The 25,165-nt window shown below is 55.5% G+C and overlaps 7 protein-coding genes across 7 annotated transcripts; 4 read left to right on the top strand and 3 right to left on the bottom strand.

Annotated features, from left to right (window-relative positions):
- Window positions 1-3,960: 3,960 nt before the first annotated feature.
- On the top strand, window positions 3,961-4,823 carry EsH8_VIII_000625 (RmlC-like cupin domain-containing protein; the record flags this gene model as incomplete). Its single annotated transcript, XM_083269667.1, has 3 exons — window positions 3,961-4,109; window positions 4,172-4,316; window positions 4,371-4,823. The coding sequence occupies 3 exons, from the start codon at window positions 3,961-3,963 to the stop codon at window positions 4,821-4,823; spliced, it is 747 nt and encodes a 248-aa protein (XP_083129435.1).
- Window positions 4,824-5,809: 986 nt separating this feature from the next.
- On the bottom strand, window positions 5,810-7,689 carry EsH8_VIII_000624 (major facilitator superfamily domain-containing protein; the record flags this gene model as incomplete). The annotated part of the gene is made up of 6 exons (XM_083269666.1): window positions 5,810-6,040; window positions 6,100-6,218; window positions 6,292-6,475; window positions 6,549-6,872; window positions 6,932-7,408; window positions 7,462-7,689. 6 exons carry the CDS (start codon window positions 7,687-7,689, stop codon window positions 5,810-5,812), a joined length of 1,563 nt encoding a protein of 520 aa, XP_083129434.1.
- Window positions 7,690-12,488: 4,799 nt separating this feature from the next.
- On the top strand, window positions 12,489-13,995 carry EsH8_VIII_000623 (uncharacterized protein; the record flags this gene model as incomplete). Its single annotated transcript, XM_083269665.1, has 3 exons — window positions 12,489-12,854; window positions 12,907-13,139; window positions 13,191-13,995. 3 exons carry the CDS (start codon window positions 12,489-12,491, stop codon window positions 13,993-13,995), a joined length of 1,404 nt encoding a protein of 467 aa, XP_083129433.1.
- Window positions 13,996-15,166: 1,171 nt separating this feature from the next.
- On the bottom strand, window positions 15,167-17,057 carry EsH8_VIII_000622 (uncharacterized protein; the record flags this gene model as incomplete). Its single annotated transcript, XM_083269664.1, has 3 exons — window positions 15,167-16,132; window positions 16,272-16,575; window positions 16,690-17,057. 3 exons carry the CDS (start codon window positions 17,055-17,057, stop codon window positions 15,167-15,169), a joined length of 1,638 nt encoding a protein of 545 aa, XP_083129432.1.
- A 567-nt stretch (window positions 17,058-17,624) lies between these two features.
- EsH8_VIII_000621 (Thiolase, N-terminal domain-containing protein) lies at window positions 17,625-19,018 on the bottom strand (the record flags this gene model as incomplete). The annotated part of the gene is made up of 3 exons (XM_083269663.1): window positions 17,625-17,822; window positions 17,878-18,822; window positions 18,878-19,018. The coding sequence occupies 3 exons, from the start codon at window positions 19,016-19,018 to the stop codon at window positions 17,625-17,627; spliced, it is 1,284 nt and encodes a 427-aa protein (XP_083129431.1).
- A 1,023-nt stretch (window positions 19,019-20,041) lies between these two features.
- EsH8_VIII_000620 (E2 ubiquitin-conjugating protein RAD6) lies at window positions 20,042-20,708 on the top strand (the record flags this gene model as incomplete). Its single annotated transcript, XM_083269662.1, has 4 exons — window positions 20,042-20,083; window positions 20,143-20,207; window positions 20,285-20,509; window positions 20,585-20,708. The coding sequence occupies 4 exons, from the start codon at window positions 20,042-20,044 to the stop codon at window positions 20,706-20,708; spliced, it is 456 nt and encodes a 151-aa protein (XP_083129430.1).
- Window positions 20,709-21,896: 1,188 nt separating this feature from the next.
- Window positions 21,897-24,861, top strand: EsH8_VIII_000619 (putative kinesin family protein (KinA); the record flags this gene model as incomplete). The annotated part of the gene is made up of 3 exons (XM_083269661.1): window positions 21,897-22,019; window positions 22,088-24,510; window positions 24,615-24,861. 3 exons carry the CDS (start codon window positions 21,897-21,899, stop codon window positions 24,859-24,861), a joined length of 2,793 nt encoding a protein of 930 aa, XP_083129429.1.
- Between the last annotated feature and the right edge of the window lie 304 nt (window positions 24,862-25,165).

The following is a 25,165-nucleotide window of genomic DNA, read 5'->3' as shown; positions in this document are numbered from 1 at the left end:
GCCAACAGGGGGAGGATGGTTATTTTCTACTTTTTGTTTCCTTCACATCTGTTGACTGCGGCGGCAAACAAGACGAAGACGGAGACGAAGACGAAGTTTAGAGTCCATTTCCCCCCGTCCTTGGCCGTAGAGGACCGTGCTGATACGTTGCGATACCACCCACCTGCCAAACCCGCAGGTCTTAAATGAAGTTTTTTCTCATTCCCTTGGGAGTAGCTAATTGAAGAAGCATTTGACTCGGACTGACTTGTTGAATGTGTCTGCCTCTGTCCGTGTCCAAAATTGCGTCAATGTCTCCGTATGCCAGATCCTGTTCAGGAGTAGTTAACATTTTTTTCCTTTCCGGCTGGACGATTACAATATCTTTTCAACGCCCCCTCGTTTTCCAAACTCACAATGTTAATAAGACTGAAACGTATGCCAGGTGTGTGTCACTGTTGTCACCCACAAGCCTTGCTTTCTGCGGCTTTTCAGTCCGCACTTCTGACGTTCACGCCTTTCCCACATCGACCCTTACTTATCTTCCAACCTTGAATACACTAAAGAGCCGGGGGGACCTGCGAGGGAGAAGAGCTTTCAGTGATCATGAAGGGCCAAAAACAAAACGAAGAATACATGCAACACCAGGCATTCGCCAGTCGTCACCGACCTGACTACTACTCTGGCCCTCACGGGCTTGTCTATGGGAGAGCGGACGGGATCCCGAATTTTCCAGTGGGTATGGTCGCATGTGCTAAAGCTACGGCCTAGAGGTGTTCATGTTTCATGCGGGTAGATGGGACGGCAGTGGTGCCGGCGAACGCACTTGCTCGTCTTGCAGAAATTCGCCGGCGACGCAGCCTACTATAGTCATAGTAGCGATGATACTCGAGCGTGAGTCTTTTTAGGTGGTGTGAAGTGATGCTTACGCAGTTGTTTGGCGGAACGGCGGACTAACAGGCTAACATAAAGATGGAAAGGGGAGAGGGCCACTGGTTCTCGAGCATTCGAATCTCACCAACCCCTGACATTGTCGACATAAGAACCGTCAGCTAAGCTAAAGGGTTCTTAATACCAATGCCCTTCTCAGGGTGAAGAGACTCATCGCCATGTAGCTAAGAAAGCCGGTCACCAGTGACATGTCCATGTGTTACACCTCATGCTTGGGTTCGTCGAGTTCATCGCCGCCTCTGCAGTTGGGATAAAATAGCCAACCGAGTGCCCGCCATTTGAGCGAGCACAACGAGGGAAGTACCTGCCACGCCAGTGAGAGATAGACAGCTGGTGAGCAGAGCACCATCAAGCTCCGTATCATCGGTCCCGGAAAGCGGCCAATCCGGTGCCCTCATGCGGTCAAATGAAATAACTCATGTCGTTCCCTATGTCAGCCGAGATCCCCGGAGGGTTCGGTTCTTCGGCCAGCTTCTCTCTTGCGCTGAGCCCCGGGAAACACTTGCTCCGAACCCCAGCCCTGTTGCACAGTATTCTGCTGGCATTGAAGCTGTCCCCGTCACCGCCTAGAAGGCGGAGCGCGGGCTAGTCGGCATACGCCGCAAATGCGGGATGCGCTGGGTGTCAGATTCTAGTCTTGTCGAGCAAGGAGCGAATCCTTTCGCCTATCCGTAAACCGTCGCCTTGGGAATCGAGGTGAGCAGGGGGGCTTGGCACACGAACAATGCAATCAACATGGGTCGAATCAATTGCCTACAAAGTTCTCTCATTTTGCTCCAATCAACAAATAAGAGTTGGCTGCTCTCGATGAACTTGAAAGCCTAATCTATTCACCTGTTTTCCGGTAGTAACTGGCCGGCCGGCCATGGCAGGCGACGTTGCCCTTGCCAACGTCTCACAAATATGGCGTTTAGGGCTTCAAAGTACGCGATATTATTCTTCCACGTTACGGCCAGATATTCGACAGTGCACCCTACTACAGCTGAAGTCGCAGACCGGTCGCTCGGTGGCAGCTATTGTAGGTTTACAGAGTTTTTGGTAATCCGCACTCTGCCAATGCTAATTTCATAGCCGTAAAAGCACGGCGTTGTAATTGCACTGGTTGACGGTAGTAATTCTGTCGTACTTCTAGTAGATATCCTTTCTGTATTGATATCGCCCATCTCCGTGTTAAGAAGCAGTGGGCAGGTTTGGAAAAGGATATGTCCGAGGTTAATACACCTATATTAAATGTGTATATAGCAGGATTGTCCGAGATTGTCCATCTCTAATAATAAAGAGTAAGGGAAGAAAATAGAGGGAGCGCATGATGTCGAGGAGGGACCGGAGTAAACGGTCAGTGCCATACGGCTGGACGGCTGAACCAACTAATTACACGGCAGACAAGTTAGTCAGCAGGGGACCCCGCTGTTCTAAACAAGCCTCCCTGCAGGAGGAGCTTAGCTCTCATGTCCACACTAGACAGAACCACACCTCTTTGCTGACCATCGTCAACCACCAAAACAAAAAAACATACAACACCAGGTATTCGCTGGTCGTCACCGACCCAACTACTAATCCGGCCCTCATTGGCTTATCTATGGGAGAGCGGACGGGATCCCGAGTTTTCCAATGGGTATGGTCGTATGTGTCAGTTGCTCGACGTGAAGGAACTCATAACCCGTGACTTCACCGTGAGATGCAAGTGATTTTCCGGGGAACCCCGCCTCACATCAGCCCGAAAGAAGCTATTGGTAATACCCGGATCGACACTGACATTTGCTGATAAAGCTTGGCTAGTGTGAAAATGAACGGGCTTCTGGCGTTGCACACAGGCTGGCACAACGCAACGCTCGTGTGCCTGGCCAATATCAGTTCGAGCTAAGACAGCGTTCACAGCTACCAGGCGACCAGGTTTCACGGCTAGAGATCCTCTTGACTTCTCTGCTAAGATTCCGGTGCGATGTGTCGCCTTCGTTAATTTGTCAAACAGATATAGCAAATCGTCTAGTGACAGCACCCGCGGGGTCCGGTCCGAAGGCGCTGTACGCCAGACGCCTCGAAGGTGGCCAGACGTACGTGCGTTGCGACTCCCACGTGGTGGTGGGTCCGGATTGACAGTGATCCGCGAGGCGTAGATCACAGTTCGGCCGAGTTGTGGCCTCGCTGGTGGTCCTTCATTTGGGGGCGAGGTGTGGAGGAAACATACTGGAATGTTCTCTGCTAAGAAAGGCGAGATGCCAAGCCTTTGCCAACGAACCTGTGCCGGGGATGGGTAAAAAAGGCAGTAAACGCTTTGCGCTTATGGTATTTTTAGGCGGCAAGAAGCGCCTGCGATGCTCAGCCCTCCGCAGGGCCGGGATGGCGGGCTCCCGAGAAGCGGAAGGCCCAATGGGACGGGCATGCGTGAGCAGGGGTGCCGGCCCCCGGGTCTCATTGGGCCAGGGACCGCAGGAAACATTCCTACGGCCATAGTGAACAAACAATGACCGATGGAACCTATCACCAACCTTGTCCCTTCCAACCTCATGGCAGAGGACCGATACCACAGAGCTAGCGCTGACGAGAACCGGCTGCACCAAGACCTCGAACCCGTCGGGCTACACCATACCCGAGACGGATTTGTGAGCGTGCTGTGTGCGCAGTAGCACCCTGCAGTCATGGATGAGAGGGCGGTCGGTTTGGCTGTTGGCCGCCCCAGCCATAGCCTTCTTGGGAGGCCGGCATGAGTTGTTGGACTTTGGTTGACGATGGATGACTTGGGCTGAGGGATCCAAAATAGACTACCATCGAGGCCACCCACATCCATCCCATCAGTATGGATAGGATTCGAGTATATAACAAGACATAACGTCCCGCTCTGATAATGGCCTCTCTCCTGTATCTCATCACATCGCAAACACTCACAAGCAACTCACAAGTTCCTATCCATCTCTTCTCTCCTTTGTCTCTTTTTTCCTTATTTCCTATCTCTGGGTTATATCTGCGTCTGCTTGCCTGCCTGCCTGTCTGCTTCTAAATCAAAACCATCCAACAAAAAAACCAGCCAAAATGCATTTCACTCCTGCCGTCGCCGCCACCATCCTGGCCCTGGCTTCCTCCGCCGCCGCCGTCCCTTTCAGCCCCCGCGCCGAGCAGACTCCCGCCCCCGCTCCCGCCCCCGCGCTGACCCTGACCCAGCAGCTGTTCCTCGCCGAGACGTGAGTCTACCGTGCCGCGCCATTCTTGGAAACCGACTGCCCTACTAACACAACTCTCGCAGTGCCGCCGACCGCTTCAAGCTCCTTCCCGATGACAAGCAGTTCGTCTTCGACTTCAACAAGCCCCAGGTCAACCCCGGCGAGGGCGGCGAGCTCATCGCCGCCAACCGCAAGACCTTCCCCGCCCTCGTCGGGACTGGCGCAGGTGTAAGTCTTTAAAATGCTCTACAATAGCAAATCGATATTAACTATATATTCCAGATGGCAGTGGGACGCGTGGGCAAGTGCGGTTTGAACACTCTGCACGTTCACCCGCGCTCCGCCGAGCTCCAGATCGTCGTCCAGGGCCGCCTCATCACCGAGATGACGCCCGAGAACGGCGTCGTCGAGGCCGACGGCACGACCCGCCGCGCCATCCGCACCGAGCTGGGCCCCTTCCAGATGACGCCCTTCTACCAGGGCTCCATCCACACCCAGTTCAACCCGGACTGCGACGACGCCGTCTTCATCGCGAGCTTCGCGTCCGAGGACTTCGGCACGGGCCAGGTCGCCGACAGCGCCTTCGCCTTCAGCGACGACCTCATCGCCGCCACCTTCGGCCAGAGCATCGCCGGCCACGACATTGACCGCGTCCGCCAGGCCATCCCCGCCAGCATCGCCCGCGGCGTCGACGAGTGCCTGAAGAAGTGCCACATCAAGAAGCGCGCTCTGTAAAGGGGCCCGTACACACCACGGGGCGTACACGGCACTTAATTCTTGGGCGGGGGGATGGACATCATAGCAAAAAAGGGTATTAATCAAGAGGGGCGTCTGGGTGGCTGGATTGGTTTGGTTCGAGGCATGGGCACAGGCATAGATGTTGGGATTTGCTTTTTTCATGGGCGTTTTCGGTTCTGCTTAATCTTTTTTCAACCCTGGCAGTTGGGGCTATGATATATTAGCTTCACAACTTTTGCTTCCCCGCCGGTGACTTTTCCATATGCCTGCCTACCCTACTTGTCTCTTCGGACACACCAATGATGTTTAACGTGACACACTTGGATGCAAAATGATTCAGCTACCAAGTCACTCAGCTACCCGCCGAAGTCTGTTTTGCCATTTTGTCTCGGTGGATTCGCTATCCACAGCCCCCGTCTACGTCTCCCCTGTGGGCGAAGGATCGATTGACCCCGGCATTGAGCTTCGAGGCGGTGAGCGGAACTCGACGCTGCAACTCCAACAGGTTGCGACAGGGGATTTTCTGGAATCCCGGTTCCGACAAAGTTCTCACGGGGTTGATCCATCCACCCAGCTTACACGAGTCGGCCATGGCAACGGTGCGTGACGGAGCTGACGCCAGCAGGCTGACAATGGAGTGGAAACATTGTCGGTAGCAACAGCGGAGCAAGCGAACCAGATCGTTCGCGGATGTGTATTCAAGTCAATTGCAGGCGGTGCCGATAAATCATCTAGCTTCGGCCCGCCATCCCATCGACTGCACTTTGGTGGTTTTGCGCTGCTTGGTGTGAAGTGAGACAATGGCTCAGAGGCTCCGGTAGCATATTCTATATCGACCAACAGGTCCGTAACTACGTTTATACACATCCAGGTAGGAGTTTGGGTTGGCAACAACTGGTGCTTGTCCTGGGTGGGCCCGACCGACAGTTAGGGGGGGCCCGGCGCCGCCCACCACCGCCGTGTGCACTGCGGTCTCCGCGACTCTAGTAGATATATCTAAACCCGGCGGCCCTCTTCTCCTGCGTCAAATCAACAGGCATCTTCTCGCCGCCTCCCTCCGCCACATCTGCCGCCTCCTGCTCCACCCTCTCCAGCTTCTTGTTCTCCCACTTGTGCAGGTACCGGAGGACGATCGCGAGCACCGCGACCAAGAGACAAATCACGGCATTGGCACTACCCCCCGGGACGTACTGAGGCCCCGTGCTGCTGGGGTACTGGCCCGTTACATCAGCAAATCTGTGGTCCAAAGGTGGATGGGTCGGTAAGCACTCACGAGATAGGACCCGTAGATCGTGGCCGTGTTACCTATCATGTTGGCGATCGCGATACACGCAGAGCGCTTGACGAGCGGTCGAGGAAAGGAGTTGGCGACCCATGAGACGATGATTTGGTCTGCGAGCCCTTCGAGTCAGCTGCGGAACTCCCGAGACATGGGAGGGAGGAAAGGAACAAAACCAAGACTTACACGCCGAGACCGCGCCCATGGGCATGAGAAACATGGCAAAGTAGCGGACTCCGACTCTACTCGAGCCCGTGGCGATGGCGTTGCCGACAGCCGAAAGAAGCGTGAGGCAGGCGATGTGGAGGGACCGGTCTTTCGTCCTCGCCGAAGACCAGGTGACGCAGAGCGAGATGAGAAAGGTCGCGAACTAAAAGGGGGGAAGTTGTCAGCTGCCAAGGCCGAGAATAAGTCACCGGGGGTTCGTCTCTGGGCCGACCTACCCAGACGGGAGCAGTGAGCCACAGCGTGTTGATCTTGCCGTAGCCCAGCGTCCCGACAATGGTCGGGAAGAAGTACTGGAACGTCTGCGACACCAGACTGACGTGCTGCATCAGGACGAAGATGTACAGGCGGTAGTCGCGCACGGCCATCTTGACGCCGTCCATGATGCTCTGCTCGCCGTACGTGTCGGCCTCCTGGATGTCCTCGATCAGGCGCCAGGCGGCGTACGCGCGCTCCTCGTCGGTCAGCCACTTTGTGGTGTGAGGGTAGTCGGGCAGAATCCACATGGCGACGAGCGAGAACGCAATGGCGGCGACGCCTTCCTGTTCGGTGTCTTAGCAATCCGCGACCATTCTCGTCCCGGGAATGGGACAGGACTCACAATGATAAAGAGCCACCTCCATCCGGCGATCCCCATGTCTCCCTCGAGGCCGCCGAGGATCCCCGCGCCCAGCAGCCCGCCAAACATATTGGCCAGCGCGTTGCCGGCGTAGAGGTATGCGATTCGTCGGGTCAGCTCGGCGCGCGTGTACCACGAGCTCATGAGGAACACGGCGCCGGGGAAGAAAGGCGCCTCGACGAAGCCGAGGAAGAAGCGGATCACAATCAGGTGCGTGAACGAATGCGCCGCGGAGTTGCACGTTGACACGACGCCCCAGAGGCAGCAGGACGACGCGAGGTAGAAGGAGGGCCGCACCCGGGTCAGCAGTAGGTTGGAGGGAAGCTGCATGAGGAGGTAGCCGACAAAAAAGATGGACGTTGCCAGGTTGAAGTCGGTGCCGGACATGCCAAGGTCCTCCTCGAGCGTTCCCTGCCGCGCCTGTGCGAGATTGGATCGGTCGAGGAAGTTGAGGAGATACTGGGGTTCTCGTGTTAGTGGGTTCACATCCCGCCGGGCTTGAGACCACTCACCATGACAACGAGCGTGGGCATAAGCCGACGGTCTACACGGCGCAGAAGATTCTTGTCCATGTCCTTGTGCCATGCTTCATCCTGACCGGTGAAGTGCTGTGCCCATTCTTGGGGAGTTGGGTTTGAAGCCGTGGGCTTCAAGGCACCCGTGTAATCACCGGCTGCAATGTTCTCATCCTGTTCTATGCTTGGCTTGTTCGCGTCCATGGTGTCTATGCTCTTGTTCATATCTGGCGGGAATTGGATTGGAGTGCTGAGCGAGCAATGACTACGAGACGGCTTCCCCGAGAAAACGGCCTAGGAACGCCTCCGGTATGTAAAGGATTCCATTACCCCGTGGGGAAGAGGGGAACCCGCGGAAAATGAGGGGAAATCGCCTATTCTCAAGCTCGGTAAATGGTCTACCGACATGGAGGTGGACGCTGATGCTACTGTTGAGCGGCATTCTTGCCGATCGCGAACGTGGGGGCAGGGCAATGACGCAGTTTTCGGAGCATCGCATGCAGGTGAGCTGCAGACCCAGGCCGCGTCTCGAGACCCCAATTCGTCAAACCAGCGCTATCTCCACGTCGATGCCGGCACGAAGGCCGTGGGATTGTCTGAAGCGGTCGCTCTAATGTGGTTGTTGCTTGTATGCGAGCGCTAACTGGGCGTCGCTTCCCCCCAGCAGGCCGATCTTTTTGAGACATAGAATCTGACCACCGTCGAACAGGCTTCGGATCCTCTCAGAAAAGAGAAGGTGAATCTTTGGAAAGCAAGCCGAGCCGCCTTGGATTATGATGGGGCAAATGCAATTCTGGGCAGAATGAATTGATCCAGTAACTCAGAGCATTGTTTCTTGATGACCCGGCGAACATCGCCGTGTTATAATTTGCTTTACGATTGTTTAACAAAGGGTTCGGAAGTTGTCAAGTTGGGGTAAAGACAGGGGGGCAACATTCGTGTTTATAGGCAGGTTCGGCTGCATCCATGAGCAATGATCAGACTGGCAGACAAGGAGGAGTTCAAAATACTGCATTTCCTTCCGTCCTGTCCCCGGTCTCAAAATCAGTTTCTTTCTGACCGATTCGTGCGGAGGGCTCGTGAACGGGCGAACAGGAGGTAGTAACATGGGCCGCCATGCTTGTGAAAAACAACCACTCGCCATCCCACACAATTCTTCTCATTACACCTTTCATGTCACTGCTGCCTCCATAGAGAGCGATGCTTCGTTGTCCCAGATGTTGATGGCTTGTTCCTTGCTTCAGCGCCGCTACTTGGCAACGCCCTAGCTCTGGCATGTGTTTGCAACCCCCGGTTTGTGGCTTGGTATGATTTGGTTGTTGCGTCAACCAATCTCTTGTTGGTTGTTTCCTGCCCGAAGGCCATTGAATACCGAACAAATTTGCAGTTATAGGTGTGTCAAGGAAGCCATGGACTGTCCTATATCAATATATCAACGGGAGAGGATCTATTCATAAGGAGGGTTCTTGCTGGCAGGGCCATCCAGATCAGAAGCCAGGTCGGGCGTGGGACCGTTTTAGCGAGTGGTTGCTTCGACGACTCGATGTCTTGCGGTGTATGATGGACATTGTGCCTGGCTGAATGACTTTTAGACAAAGTAATTGGGCTCGGATTAGTAATGAATGACATGAACGTCGTTTAGTCGGGTATTCATGGGGCTTGTAGTTTCCAAATGATGCCCGCCCGGCGTCTCGCCGATAGTAATACAACGTCATACGTGTAGTCTCCTAAGCTATACGCCGAGGTTATTGTTGTTGCCCCGGTGGTACGGTCTAGTTTTCAGACGATATCCGCTCGAAGCCCGGCACTGCTTGGATGGGACGACGAAACGCGATCTCGCTAGTTGCCCCAAGGAAAATGAGAAACCGGCCAATGTTACAATGCTGAGATGGCCAGTGGTTTATCGTAGACACGCGAAGAGAATCTCCCTTGGCTTGTCCCGAAGCCTACTGTCTCTTGGCAATGGTCGACTTGCGAAGTCTTAATCCGAGAGAACAGAGGGCCAATTTCAAACGTAACGGCGCCGCGTATACCAAATGAAACAAATATCCCTTGGAAATGAGGGAATTGAGCAAGCCTCATCAGCAACTAACCAAGTGCATATTGCGATAAAATTTCCAGCTCGCTCAAGGAAAAAAAGGACAAAAAGAACAAAAAGACAACTAGCATATCGAGCTTCCGGTTCCAGTAGATTCAACTAGTGGCCGTACCGCTGGTCATGGACTATCAACCCAGGCCAGACCAGGCGTTTTTGACATTCGTAGATGCTTCCTCGGCATGTCCAGCACTGGACTACAGCGCGCAACTGCCACTTGGACGGCAACCGATACGGCTGGTACGCATTTCGTCCCGTCGCTCAAGCTCAATCCAACCAATGACAGCTTCGGCCATGTCACATTATCATCACAAAATCCAAATAAGATATAGGGTAGCCTGTAGTGTAGTAATCTGCGCGGGTAAGAGCGTGCTCCATCTCATCAAACCAGGCGGGAGAAATAGCGGGCGTGGCGTGACCTAGCCTGGCCGTAAACCTCGCTTGAGGGCTAGAAACCAAAGCGCAGGCTTTTCTTGCCCAATACTGCAAGTGATCAGCAAGTAGCCTGAATTGTCAACCAGACACGAAGCACCGGGGGGCTCTCAGGTTCAAAAACAACCGGCGCCGGATGGATGAACGTTGAGTGGAAACCAACTGGCAGACCAAAGATGCGGAGCCGACGTCTGACTGATGTGGAATCGTCTGGCTGCAGATGATGCCTGTTCGTGAGCTTATGTCGTGGCGTTTCCCGGTCCCGGACTATTGCAGAAGCATCGAGGCGTGCTAGTATGGGCTAGTTTGGGCTAGTCTGGGGGTCAGGTATGCCAACTCTGGCACAGTCTCATGTCTGCAATCTCTTTGCTTCGGCAACACTGTCCCAGGAAGACGTAGCGAGCGACAGGTGCCACCCCAGATCTATCGCACGGGCGCGGATACACTAGATCTTCTCCGAACGATTGCTGGCAGGTTCTTTGCCGTTGGCTCGTCCACCCAGGGGAAATGGATATGGAGTCGCTTGAGCAATTCATTGGAGAAATTGCTCTGTCTCTTTGTAGGTGTAGTGCACAGCACGTGTGTTGAGGGTAGTGGAGGTCCCAGGACATGAGGCTCATGCAGCAAGCCCACCTTGGCGAGGACTGGGGCGGCTCCCTTGCAAGCTGTGCACATTGACTACGTATGTACATGTACCATAGTATTGTGCTCGACAAGGCATACGCAAAGGGAAGAGAAACCCGTCTGTTCGGGGGTGGCCTGGTTGAACAAGGAGTCGGACGAGGTTGAAAAAGGGACCCGAGTAAGCACGTTTCGGTATGTGGTGCGACGCGAGCGAGCGATTCAACGCCGACGGCGTTTCCCTCGGGCTGGCTCTTGGCCTGATAGGGGGAGACCGATCCACCTCTGGGTGCTGGCTAGGCCTCAGCGCGGTGGAGCCTGTTCCAGATATCGTGAGTTGTTCTTCCAGAAGCAGAAGGCAAGACCGCTGAATCATGGCGCCGGCGCGGTACTGAAGAAGGCGTTCTCCCGCATTCCAAAGCGGTGGCGGGCAAACCGTTGGACTTCCCACAGAGGAAATGCGTGATTCATGCGACCTTCCCACCCCATTTGCCGCGTAACACTACGCTGCGAGATCCAGTTCAAGGAGGTGGCGGAGGCACAGCGGCTGCAGCGGAGAGAGAGAGTGAGTGAGTGAGAGAGCGCTTTCGAGGTCTCGATCCAGATAGATTTGAGTGCGACCTGACGGCCAGTGTTTGGCAGGTGGGATCGATTAAGCTTGAAGCTTAAGATTGGATGACAGAAGCGCGTGCGACATTGCGCCCGGCCGTTTCTCTCCCTCCCTCTCGTCACCTCTTTGCCGTTACCGGCTGCCAATTTGCCAGTTGCGTGCACCTTCTGGCTCTCAAAATGTGAATGGTGCAAGGTGCCTCACCTGTAGATGACCCAAAGCAGTAACACCCCTTGCCGGGCAACGAGCGGTGCGGCTTCCCCCTGTTTTTTTTGTGTGGTAATTCCCAGTTCCCAACGCCAGCAGAGGGAAGAAGGGGGGAGGCTAGGTCGATGCCACCAATTGGAGCGGGGACCTGCAGGGCAACCATCACAGACTTGTGCATGACTTCATAGGTAATGTGCGGGAATATGCACACTTATGCAGGTACTGGAGTCTCGAGCGGTCTTCCGTGCGCTGAGGACCGTGCTCTAATTTCGTTTGGTCCAAACGGCAGCAACGGCTTGCTCGCGCGGCGCGTCTCATTGGCTTCTAGGATGAATAAGTCAAGCTTTGCCGAGATGACGGCTGACTCTGATTGGCGAGACCGTCCAGGGTCGAGGGACCATGCCATGTTCATCTCCCCCGGCCTCGAATCCTTGAACTCCCACTTGTCCCAGTTCTCACATCGAGCCTTGTCCGTCTCCCCGGCCCCGGTCCAACTATTGCATCGCCGGCGACCACCACTGCCCAATGTCGCCATGAGCAGCCAGAACCCTTGCGCCGCCCCTCAAAGGGCCCTGGTCAAACCAGTGGTCCTCCCCCCCGTCTGCCCAACAGGGGGAAGATCGTGCGCAAGGTTCTGTCGTCTGTTTTGCGGCCAAAAGCCCCAAGGCTCAATGGCCCCCGGTTGATTGCTCTCTCTCATTTCATCGTCGGCCCATCCTACCATCTCCACCCACGCTCGTTCTCCTCTTTCTTTCTCGTCCTTGCACCGCATCCTTACGCCTTGCCCAGTCTCTGTTTGGAGACGTTCCGCTCATTACACCGACATTCGCTATCCGTCGTTCGCTTTCCAAGAAACTACGTTCGTCACGAATTCAACACGCGCGCGCGCTGTTGCTGCTCAATTCGCTGCCTCGATGTTATAGTATTGGATCCGGACGCCAACTTCCACCGCTGCTGCTCACTACGTTGCGCGACGCGCCGACCTTCAACACCTGTCTCTTACTGTGAATCATCTTTGGAGGACGCTACCACGACTCGCAACGAGACTCTGCTTCCGAGATGAAGCTCTCTACTATCCAGGCCGCCCTGGGCTCGGCCTTTGTTCTTCTTTCTGCCCAGCCCGTCGATGCGCGCGATGCTTCTCACCGCCACCTTCACAACCTGAAGCCGGTCCTTGGCTCTAACGAGGAGATTGAGAAGCTTGCTGAGAGGGCTCTTGTGGAGAGGACTTCCGACGGCAAGGCCATCTGCAGTCTGCCCAGCGACGGCGACTTGGTCAATGTCCCGGGTGCCTCAAACAAGGGCTTCGCTATGAGCCCTGATCAGGCCTGTGTCGAGGGAAGCTACTGCCCCATTGCTTGCAAGCCGGGTAAAGTTATGGCACAATGGGAGCCGGGTTCCTCCTACACGTACCCCTCGTCAATGGTGAGAATCCCTTGTGTTTTGCACAATTGTGTACGATGGCTGACCGGCTCAGAATGGTGGTCTCTACTGCGGCTCTGACGGCAAGGCTGTGAAGCCAATCAAGAACTCGCCTTACTGCGTTGATGGCGCTGGGACTGTCGAGGTCTACAACAACTGCGGCAAGACCTTGTCGTTCTGCCAGACTGTTCTGCCAGGCAATGAGGCCATGCTTATCCCCAGCGTCATTGACAAGTCCATCACCCTTGCTGTGCCCGATCCCAGCTACTGGTGCGGCACAAGTGCTCAGTAAGTCCCGGATTATTGCCCGGCATGTATAGCAGAACTAACATTTTCTAGCTACTATATCAACCCGCCAGGCGTCACGGATGAGGGCTGTATCTGGGGCGATTCGTCCAAGGCAGTTGGTAACTGGGCTGCCTACGTGGCAGGAGCCAACCAGGACAGCCAAGGTCGCACTTTTGTCACCCTCGGCTACAACCCTATCTGGGAAGGTTCCGCGTTGAAGAACACCAAGCCTACTTATGGAGTCAAGATCGAATGTCCCGACGGTGGCTGCAACGGCACTCCTTGCTCTATCGATCCCTCGGCCAATGCGATTGGAGAAGTGACTAGCAATCTTGCAGGCACCGGCGCCGGCAACGCCAAGTACTGCGTCGTTACTGTTCCCAAGGGAAAGAAGGGTCGCATTGTCGTCTTCCCCCTCGACGGATCTGGTAGCAGCGACTCGGATGACTCGGATGCCAAGGTTGAAATCAAGGTAGCTAAATCATCGTCTGCGGCCCCCACGCCGACGCCTACTCCCACTCCCACTCCTACACCCACGCCGACGCCGACACCCACGCCGTCGCCCTCCTCGTCCGCTGCGCCAACCCCCAAGAGCTCGAGCGCCCAGTCCTCCAGCGCCGTATCCACTTCCGCCGTCGAGACTGCCACCGTCATCCCTGGTATGTTCCACGAGAACGACACTTCAGCGACAACTTCCCGCGTATCCCTGGTGACGACGCTTGAACCTACCACCCCCACCGAGACGGAAGAGTCCGCCCCTGCGACAACCTCAAAGGAGAATGAAGGCAACAAGCAAGGCGGCGGCGCCATTGCCGGCCTAATCATCGCCTTTGTAGCTGCCACTTTCCTCTACTGATTGCGACTACACATCAGTAGCCTCTCTTCGTTTCGTTCCAGCCAGCAACAACAGCTTGTTCTTCACTTCAACGTCCATGCCTTGTCAATATGACGCAGCGCCGTCCTTTTGCTGTCGCCTTCCGACCTCGATGTCTCGGACACAGCCCGCCGCTCGGTCGGATGTACCCTTCCAACCAAAGGCAAGCAAGCACGCTTGCCACGTACCTTTTTGTGTTGCTGGTTCTTTTTCGTTTCAAACCGCCGCCGCTTACAGCCACGCGGCAAAATTTGCATATATGCCGACAACAGATGGCAACTTCATCATTTGCAACGTATCGGGACGTTTATATCGACACCGCAATCTCACCGCGGCAGTCTAGTGTTTATTGTCTTAGCAATCTTGTGCCAACGGCACAAGCTGGCAAAGCTTTCTTTCGGGTATATTACTCGGCTTCTCTTCCAGAGGGCATTTACACATTTTAGAATCGGCTTGCTTCTCACCTATACCCATTTACGTACGAATTATTTTTTTGTTTTGTTTATTATTCGAGGACGTTTGGAGGAAGTACTATGTGAAATGGAAACATCAGTCATGACATGGAGGTGATGAGGGACCTTGGAGCTGGAAATATGATTCTTTGGGGAGACTTTTTTGTAGGATAGCTGGCTTGGTGCCCAAGAGCAGGGGAGCTTGTGGATGAGCCCGTCCCAGAATAGGAGAAGACGTGATTCGAGGATGATACACGAGATGAACTGTTGAGTGCCACCTTCATCTGTTTCCGTAACCATTTGATAGAGGTCAGATGAGGATAGAGTAGCCAGGGCCTGCCATATTCAAAGACGGCCCCCAACAACGAATGAAGCGTTCACACTGACAGCTTATACCGGCACACGTGACACATGTCGATATTCTTAGGTGCTCATTTCACAGGAGATGCACCAAGGTCCCCTGCTTATGCTTATAGCGTGCCCAACTCATCCTCCCCTGTCTACGAATGGGCGATGGATGACAAGGCTCTAAAAGCAAGGCGTCGAATGATCTGAGAACGGGGTATCAATTTTTTTTTCTTCTCCTTTTTTCCTTCGGGGGCGACGTCGCAATTCTATACCAAAAACATGTGTTTCCATTGTCCAAAATATCTCGCAAACCCCACCCCCCCCCCTCCCACCCTGCCTATCTCTCCTCTCATTCAACCCTTCACCCACCCGGGCACATGGTCCAGGTCAATGTCCTCCTCGTACTGCCTCTCGCGGATGGCGGTCCACGGCGTCGGCCAGCCGGCCACGAGGGGGCTTTTCTTCGTGGCGCCCATGACGGCGAACCTGCCCTGCGAGTGCGCGACGAAGCCGTGCATGAAGCCCAGCTGTATCAGCACGGCAACGTTCATCTCGACGTCGTCCATCTCCACGGGCGCGTTCCCCCAGATCAAGCCCTCGTTGGGCCGGAGCTTTTTGGGGCCCCCGGGGGGAGGAACGAGGGTCGAGGAGGCGTCGTGAGAGACGGCCGTCAGGAAGGCGGGGGACGCCGCCGAGGACGAAAAGGAGGAGGGGCGCTTCGAGGGGACGTAACCCTCGAGGCGGTGCTGGAGGTAGGTCGAGGTCGTGTGCAGGTCCGCGAGGTCCAGGGTCGCGGCGCGGCGGTTCGTGTTCGAGGGGTTCGAGTCGTCCGGCCCCGGGGCGTAGGTCAGGAGGAACGTCTTGCGGGCGAGGGAGCGCCAGAGGAGGGGGCGGAGGCGGTGGGTCAGGACGAGGAGGAGGCCCTTGTCGAAGAGGTACTTTTCGTGGTGGGCGAGGGTGTGTTGGAGCAGCACGAAGTCGCCCTTCCGGATCGCCTCGCTCAGAGGGTGGAAGACCGGCGCCAGGGAGCTTGCCTCGGGGCGCGAGAGCAGGAGCTGCGAAGGGAGGCGGCCCAGCAAGATATTGCAGGGGATCAGGTACCCGAGGACCAGGGCGCGGTGGGACGTTAGCGGCGGAGGGATCTGGAGGTAGGCCTCCTCGAGGCAGAGGGCCGCGCGGAGGAAGTGGCAGTTTGCGAGGTTGAAGCGCCCTAGGTAGTAGAGGAAGGTGACGCGCTGGGAGGCCGGGTAGAGGGACAGGGGCGGTGAGTTTGTGGAGATGTTTGTGAATATTTGTTTTGCGAGATGTGTTCTTCGACACTGTGTTCCGGGGTCGTCAGCGGTGTCCGTTATGAGTTGAACAGAAAGTGAAGATAAATAACATGAGGGAAATTGGGGACCAGGCGAGGGAGACGTGTGAGAGAAAAGGAATGAGGCAGAGGCTGGGAGGAAGACTCACGGCAAAGAGGAGCTTGAGGACAAGGTTGGCAAACATGTACACTCCAACTTTTTTGCCCTCGGGTTTGCTGTAGCGTGTACTGGAGCGGTCCGTTAGGCAGGTGGTGAAGATCTTCTGGATGATCTCGGCCGAGGACTCAGCGATGGACTTGCGGTCGTCGGCATCGACGTTGCGGATCTTGCTCGTGAGGTCCGGGCGGCGGGAGAGCATCATGGTGAGGCGCGAGAGGGACTCGCAGAGCGACATTGCCGTCTTGAGGAGCATTCCGCCGTATGTTGGGTGGGCAAAGGCGGTGCTGCAGGAGCTGCGGGGGCCGTCAGTCATGGTGTTCTTCGTGGTCTCGTCGATGAAGCGTTGTGTTTTCCGGGAATCGGTGCTTCGTCTGGATCAAAGAAGCCGGAGATTGGCGAAGACTCACTTTACGAGCCCGCTTAGAAGGGTGTGCGCGCCCAGTAAATCATCATAGTCGACGTCGCGCCAGAATAGCATGTAGTCCTTCATAAAAGTCACGAAGCCCGGCCACGGTGATCCCTGGCCCTCGGGCACGTCGTCCTCTTCGGGAAGGCATTTCTCAATTGTGTTCTCGAGAGCTGTGCTGCTACCGCCACCGCTACCGCCATTTGCATCGCGTGGCGATGAGCGGAACTGATTTCGTAGCTCGTTCGCAAGGGCGTGGTATTGTTGGTTTGCGTTGGGCTCGACGAGGAGCCAGTTGCGGAGCTCGTCAGTGTTTTGAGCGCGGACGAATGTGCGAATCTGAGTGAGGAATTGTATTAGGAGGGACATTGTGTAGCGGCTCGCGCGAGAGGGTCGAGAGAAACGGAGGGGTGCGCGGGCGCGGAGTGGGTGTGAGGATGAGAGATGCCCGCGGTTCGTGATGAGAGTCGACGATGAATGAAGGTTTAAGGTGAGTGAGTTCAGGTATGAGGTGGATTCTTCGGTGAGCGGGGGCAGGGGTGTGTGCTCGGTAGAGAGGTCGGTGCTGCCCCGCCACGGTCCCGATGAGGATGGAGCCGATGGACTCTCTAGCTCCTCCTTTCCAACTTCCTGTAAATTTATGTACCAAGGTATTTAATTCGCATTGAACGACGATGGCGGTCAACCCTGCATCCAGTCGTGAATCGAGGAGATATTCTTAAAGACCAAACAGTTTACTTTTGCTACTTGGCTCGTTCGACAATTTTTTATACACAGTTACACCTCCTAACACCCACGCATTGGATCCGCTATGGTTACCGCAATTTGAGCGGGAAGCAGTGCAAAGTCACACTCGAGGCTAATCATGAAGCCCCCTTTTTGAACACAACCTAAATACAGCCGGGACTAGTACCATGAGGTCCGGCATATCGTCAATTACACGGACTCGATGCGCTGCACGACAATGGCAGTGGCGGCACCACCTCCGTTGCAGATGGCCGCGACGCCGTATTCGCCAGGCTTCAGCTGGTGCAACAAGGTGACGATAATTCTCGATCCGGAGCTGCCCAGGGCGTGACCAAGGGAGATGGCTCCGCCGAGAGGGTTGACTTTGGCACCTTCCAGTCCGAGAATCTACGCAGCATGAGTTAATAACGGCTGAACAGTTCGGCAATGCAGTGACCCTCACCTTCTCGTTGGCCTTGACCACGGCGGCAAAAGCTTCGTTGAACTCCCAGATGGCAACCTGGTCCTTGGTGATGCCTGCTCTCTTGAGCGCGATGGGGACCGCCTTGGCCGGCGCAATGGGGAAGTCAATGGGGTCAACGGCGGCATCGGCCGAACCGCAAATCTTGGCCAGAACACGGGATCCGGAACCATACTTTTGCGCAATCTCCTTGCTGCCCAGAACCAGCGCACTGGCACCATCATTCAGTGTGGACGAGTTGGCGGCGGTGACGGTGCCGGTACCGTCGCGAACGAATGCGGGCTTGAGAGTGGGTACCCTGTCGAACTTGACGTCGAGGTATCCCTCGTCGGTCTCGACGATAGTGTCACCCTTCTTACCGGGGACTGTGACTGGGGCTATTTCCTCGGCGAAGGCCTTCGATTTCCATGCGGCCTGGGCACGTTCGTAGGACTGGATGGCGTACTGGTCCTGCATCTCACGGGTGACCTCATACTTCTTGGCCGTATTCTCGGCGCAGTTGCCCATGTGGAATTGGTCGTAGACGTCGGTCAAACCGTCCTTGATCAAGCCGTCCTCCATCTTGACATGCCCGAACGGCGGTAAGCTGGACGCGCGGGGCACGTAGTATGGCACCTTTGTCATGTTCTCCATGCCACCGGCGATTTGCGCCTCCGCCAGGCCCAACTGGATGTTTTGCGCGGCGAACACGACCGCCTTCATACCTGATGCACATACTTTGTTGATGGTGACGGCCTCCACGCTTGATGGAAGGCCAGCAAAGATGGCGGCCTGGCGAGCCGGCGCTTGTCCGACTGATCCTTGCAACACGTTGCCCATGTACACATCGGAGATCTTATCGACGGGGACCTTTGACTTCTCGAGGGCAGACTTGATGGCGACGGCGCCGAGCTTTGGTGCAGACACATTCGTGAACGAGCCATTGAACTGGCTAATGTGTTAGTCATTGGCTTCAAGTGCACCCTTACTGACTTGTGGTTACCTTTGCTGTCGGGGTTCTCGACGCACTGAGGATGTATGCGTCCCGGATCTCTTGCCGAAGTGCAGCTCTTGTGGAGAACTGGCGGGCCGCCGCTTGTCTGGCGAATTGGCCAGGAAGCCTGGAGGACTGTCTTAAAAGCATGTTGATATGGTGGCAGTGGGTAGATCGCGCGGCAATAAAGGAAGCAAACAGTTGCGATTTGAGAAAATATTACAAGAAACAGAAAAGATGAGATGGCGGCTATAATTCGAGAGGGATGGAGGCGAGCATGTGGATGGCGCGGGACAGCAATACCCCAGGTCAGCGGTCTTCCTCGGCTTAAGAGGGGGGGGGGTGTACAGGCGGGGCCGAGCTTCTTCGTGAGGTCACCCCCAATCCCCAGGTCCCTGGGGAACCGATCCCCCACCCCGGGCCGTGGGAGTAGGGGGCGGTTCAGTTCGGAAAGGCGGAATCAGGTCAGGTCTGGCCGGTACAAAGTTCCTCTTCCACAGCAGCAGTGTAACTGCCTGCACCTCGAAAAGACCCCTTCCCCGGAATATCGCGGCATATGCTCATCGTCTGCGGGCTGGTTGTCGCGTGGCGTATGTATGTGCAAATGAGTCTACAGAGCCCGGCGAGACGGCTCATGCATGCAGACGAAAAAGGCAACCTCGCTAGTTGCATGTATGATGATGCAAATACCTTTTTTATGCAACTGGCTTAATTGTCAGCGACATGACAAAGCAAACGCCGACGGACAAAGTGTTTGCATCAGATGCTAAATGCACCAGCTCGAGACTCGGAACGTCACTGAAAAGAGTGGGCTCGACTCGTGTGCTGCTCGGCCGGGTTGGGTTGGTCTGATTCGCGCTTAATCCCGTCGTGATTGGCCAAAAATAGAACCCCCACCGATTGGCCCAAGCGGAAGGCGGTGGGTGTAGTAGGAGTGCTTGCCGTGCCATTCTGGCGGACCGTGAACCATTCAATGTTTCCACGCCTTTCTTTCATCACACATCCTCAACCAGTAGAGCAGCAAGACTCCAGCATTCCTGAACTTCTGCCAGGAATTCCGATCCATTCACTCGCACTCTAGGAACCGTTTCCGCTGTTCTTGCCCTTCTCCTTTGCGACGGCTGTCTTGGCCTTCGACCCCTCAGTCTTGGTAATCAGTCAACGTCCGCCACCATGTCTACAGCCGCCCGCCGTCGCTTGATGCGTGACTTCAAGGTGAGTTAGGACCCTCGTGTCTTCCGCCATCAACGATTGCATTCTTACCACCGAAACAGCGCATGCAGACCGATCCTCCCGCCGGTGTTTCTGCCTCGCCCGTCCCAGACAACGTCATGACCTGGTATGTCCGGTAACCTGCCGAGCCTGCCGGCCACCCGTTTCTACTCAATATAGACTGACAACGACTCACTCCTCCAGGAACGCGGTGATTATCGGACCTGCTGATACGCCCTTCGAAGATGGTACCTTCAGACTGGTTATGCAGTTCGAGGAGCAGTACCCCAACAAGCCACCCGCGGTGAAGTTCATCAGCCAGATGTTCCACCCCAACGTCTACGCCACAGGAGAACTCTGTCTCGATATCCTGCAAAACAGGTGGAGCCCTACGTACGATGTCGCGGCGGTGTTGACGAGCATTCAGAGGTGAGTCGACTTCTGGCGAAACCGCGGAGCCATCTGCAAATCTAGTGCATATGTGAGGCTAACATGCTGCTCAAGTTTGCTTAATGACCCAAACACCGGCTCTCCGGCGAACGTGGAAGCCTCGAACCTGTACAAGGACAACCGAAAGGAGTATACCAAGCGTGTTCGGGAGACAGTTGAGAAGAGTTGGGAGGACTAGAATGCAATGATACCACATACGCGAACGACTGTTATGAACAATATTCATTACCTCATCTCAGCAGGGGATAGCCGGCGACGGAACAGACTGCAGGCCTGTGTCGGGACGGAAAAAAAAGGCCATACGGGGGCAGATTGACCTGGGCGGCATCCAGGGCTGGCCAGACATGTTTCTTGGTTTGCTTCGCATTAAGCAGCTGGGGCAAACGATGAGGTGGGAGTGGGGGGAATTTTGGCGTTTCGGCTCGTGCTGTCCTCTCTGAATGGCTTTTGGGGCGACCCCATGTTGCGGTAGGCGTTTCGCGGTCGTGCTTCTCGTCGAGTCACCGTCGGTGACGTTAGGTTCGTCTTCATCTGGCTTTACAGGGGAGTTCGTGGGAAGTGCATTTGGGTACTCATAGTAGCGAAATACCAAATCTATTGTACAACATGCGGCCCGACCTTGTTTATTATGAACCTATCTGCGAAAGCGGAGGAACCCACCCAATTACTGGGAACCGACCGTGCCAAACCTCCATCTCAATCTCGTCGCGTGCCCGGCCGATGACCTTTGCTCTCTAGTGCGCAATGCGCTGTTGTGCAGAAATGCCTGTGATGACCGGTGGGTAGCCAGTTGCATAGCGCCGTGCGTGCTGTACTTTCAGCAGACGGACAGGGAACCTCGCCTTTCAGGGACGGGCCCCTCGGCTGTGCTGGTGGTGAGGTGGGGATGAAACCACCAGTGATGGACCGCTACCGGATTGGACTCTTTTTCTTTGACTGTAATCTGTATCCGTCCAGTCTCGCTGCAATCAAATAATTCTACGCGATTTCTAGCGCGTCCCCGTAATTTACATCTCAACCCCCCAAAATCCCCCCAAGCCCAAACAATCACCTTCTCCCACTTCCTCTCGCCCTCCGATCGACTGCCTTGCTGGCTGCTACTGCTGCTGGTTTGTGCTGTCGCTATCCTCCCCCTTGCTTATCGCTCTGCAACACCTGCGATATGTCATTCTAGCAGCATTCCCACATTCTGCACACCGTCATTTCATCCCGCCTGGTTTGTGTGTCATTTCAACGCAAACCCCCCCTTGTTGCCGAGCTGCGGCCGCCGAGTGCCTCGCACGCAACCCCCCTATCTCGCAACACTCCGTCCGATCGGAATCCATGACCTTGGCCTCGACGCCTTTGGGTCTGAAATACCGTCGCCATGTCTAGCGCAAACAACAGCATTAAGGTCGTGGCCCGATTCCGTCCCCAGAACAAGGTGGAACTGGAGTCGGGCGGCCAGCCCATCGTCAGCTTCAATGGCGAGGAAACCTGTACCCTCGACGTAAGTGATCCCCGATTCGGTACTGGACGGCGCGCCTGCGGGCAGCCTACTGACACCATGTCTGCTAGTCGAAAGAGGCGCAGGGTTCCTTCACATTCGACCGAGTATTCGATATGAAATGCAAGCAATCCGACATCTTCGACTTTTCCATCCGCTCTACTGTCGACGATATCCTCAACGGTTACAATGGAACGGTTTTTGCCTACGGTCAGACGGGTGCCGGAAAGTCCTACACCATGATGGGCTCCAGTATCGACGATGAGGAAGGCCGAGGTGTTATTCCCCGCATCATCGAACAGATCTTCGCTAGCATCATGTCCAGCCCCAGCACCATCGAGTACACGGTACGAGTTAGTTATATGGAAATCTACATGGAGAGAATTCGCGACTTGCTCGCGCCCCAGAACGATAACCTTCCCGTCCACGAAGAGAAGAACCGCGGTGTTTACGTCAAGGGACTTCTGGAGGTCTACGTCTCCAGCGTCCAGGAGGTCTATGAGGTCATGAGAAGAGGTGGAAACGCCCGAGCTGTCGCCGCCACCAACATGAACCAAGAATCTTCCCGTTCACATTCCATCTTCGTCGTCACAATTACCCAGAAGAACGTCGAGACCGGATCGGCAAAGAGTGGCCAGCTATTCCTGGTCGATTTGGCCGGTAGCGAAAAGGTCGGAAAGACAGGTGCCAGTGGTCAAACCCTGGAGGAGGCAAAGAAGATCAACAAGAGTTTGAGCGCTCTCGGCATGGTCATCAACGCCTTGACCGACGGCAGATCCTCTCACGTGCCCTACCGAGACTCCAAGTTGACTCGTATCCTGCAAGAATCTTTGGGAGGTAACAGTCGGACAACCCTCATTATCAACTGTTCCCCGAGTAGTTACAACGATTCCGAAACCCTCAGTACTCTGCGATTCGGTACCCGTGCAAAGGCAATCAAGAACAAGGCCAAGGTCAACGCAGAGCTCAGTCCATCCGAGCTCAAGGCTCTTCTTGGCAAGGCCAGAGGCCAAATTTCAACCTTTGAGACCTACATCTCAAACCTGGAGGTCGAGGTCCAGCTGTGGCGCACTGGAGAGTCAGTACCCAAGGATAAATGGGTGTCTCCCCTGTCTGCAGATGGCGTCATGGGCGCCAAAGCAGAAGCCAAAGCGCCTCGTCCTTCAACGCCATCCCGCCTGTTACCCGATAGCAGGGCTGAGACACCAGCAATCTCAGAGCGGTCGGGAACACCAAGCTTACCCCTCGACAAGGATGAGCGCGACGAGTTCCTGCGCCGCGAGAATGAGCTTCAAGACCAGCTCGCCGAGAAGGAGAGCCAGTACAACACGACAGACAAGGCGCTTCGAGAGACCAAGGAAGAGCTTACCTACCTGAAGGAGCACGATGCCAAGACCGGCAAGGAGAACGAGAAACTCCATGTCGAGGTGAATGAGGTCAAGATGCAGCTCGAGCGGTTGAACTTCGAGGGCAAGGAGGCGCTTATCACCATGGACGCGCTCAAGGAACAGAACGCCGAGTTGACCACGGAGCTCGATGAGGTCAAGCAGCAGCTCCTCGACGTCAAGATGAGTGCCAAGGAAACGAGCGCAGTCCTCGACGAGAAGGAGAAGAAGAAGGCCGAGAAGATGGCCAAGATGATGGCCGGCTTTGACCTTGGCGCTGATGTCTTTAGCGACAACGAGAAAGCTATTTCAGAAGCTATCAATCAGCTGGAGGCTTTGCACGAAGTCAGCTCCACTGGCGAAGTCGTCAACCCTGATGAGCTCAAGTCGCTCAAGTCGCGGTTTGTCGAGATCCAAGGGATCGTGCGGCAAGCTGAGCTTTCCGTATTCAGCGCCTCATCAAACGAGACGGACGCCCGCCGCCGGGCCGAGCTTGAGGACCGCCTTCAAAGCCTCCAGCAGGAATACGAGGAGCTGCTCACCCGCAACCTCGGCGAGAGTGACGTCGAGGAGATTAAGGCCCGCCTGGAGGGTGCTTATTCCAACAAGCAGACCACTTCTATGCAGCTCGTGGACGAGCTGAAGGCCGACATTGCGCAAAAGGCCGCGGAGAACTCGAGAATGAAGACTCTCATTGAAGACCTCCAGCAGAGAGTCAAGGCAGGCACTACTGCCCCCATGGCCAACGGCAAGTCCATTCAGCAACAGATTGCCGAGTTCGACATCATGAAGAAGAGCCTCATGCGCGATCTCCAGAACCGTTGCGAGCGTGTGGTCGAGCTCGAGATCTCTCTCGATGAGACCAGAGAGCAGTATAACAACGTGCTTCGGTCATCCAACAACCGGGCCCAGCAGAAGAAGATGGCCTTCCTGGAGAGGAACCTCGAGCAGCTGACCCAGGTTCAGCGCCAGCTCGTCGAACAAAACTCGGCACTCAAGAAGGAGGTTGCCATTGCCGAGCGCAAGCTCATTGCCCGCAACGAGCGCATCCAGAGCCTCGAGAGCCTGCTACAGGATAGCCAGGAGAAGATGGCGTCTGCGAACCACAAGTATGAGACCCACGCGTCCCTTGATTCTGTCAACGCCCCAGTCCCGCACATTTCCTTTTCGGTCCCTATTTCTTGCCCCATTTCTAACGATTGGTGCCTTGTAGATTTGAAGTCCAGCTCGCCGCCGTCAAAGAGAGGCTGGAGGCTGCCAAGGCTGGCAGCACTCGTGGCCTGAACTCTCCGTCGCTCGGAGGCTTCAGCTTCACCGGCGCGGGCAGCCGCATTGCCAAGCCCCTTCGTGGCGGTGGTGGTGACACCCAGGGACCGTCTATCCCCGTTATTAACAACATCCAGCAAAACGAGGGCGGTGCCGGCAAGCGCACCAGCTGGTTCTTCTCCCAGAAGTCTTAGACTGCTTCACGCCCCTTTTGCCCTTGTCCCTTGTCTCACAAGATTGGCTTGCCATCTTTGGGAAGTGCACACTCACGGCCCCCCCTTACAATAGAAATGACAAAGTATGCGATAGACGACAGCTCGGTGCGGACTAGACCGCTATACCCCCCGCTGTGTTGACCCTGGCGGCGACTGTCCTTTCACCCTCTCTTTTGCCTCGGATATTCTTTTCAATTTCTTTTTTTCCCTGGTCAGTATACTGGAAGAGAAAGGTTGATTAGACGACCGAGCTTCACATTGCAGACACAGACGGACTGGGAGG

This window comes from Colletotrichum jinshuiense, chromosome 8, assembly GCF_051148585.1.
Source record: "Colletotrichum jinshuiense chromosome 8, complete sequence".
NCBI classification, from domain to species: Eukaryota; Fungi; Ascomycota; class Sordariomycetes; order Glomerellales; family Glomerellaceae; genus Colletotrichum; species Colletotrichum jinshuiense.
Note: the sequence above shows the minus strand (reverse complement) of the source record. Positions and strands in the feature narration are given on the sequence as shown.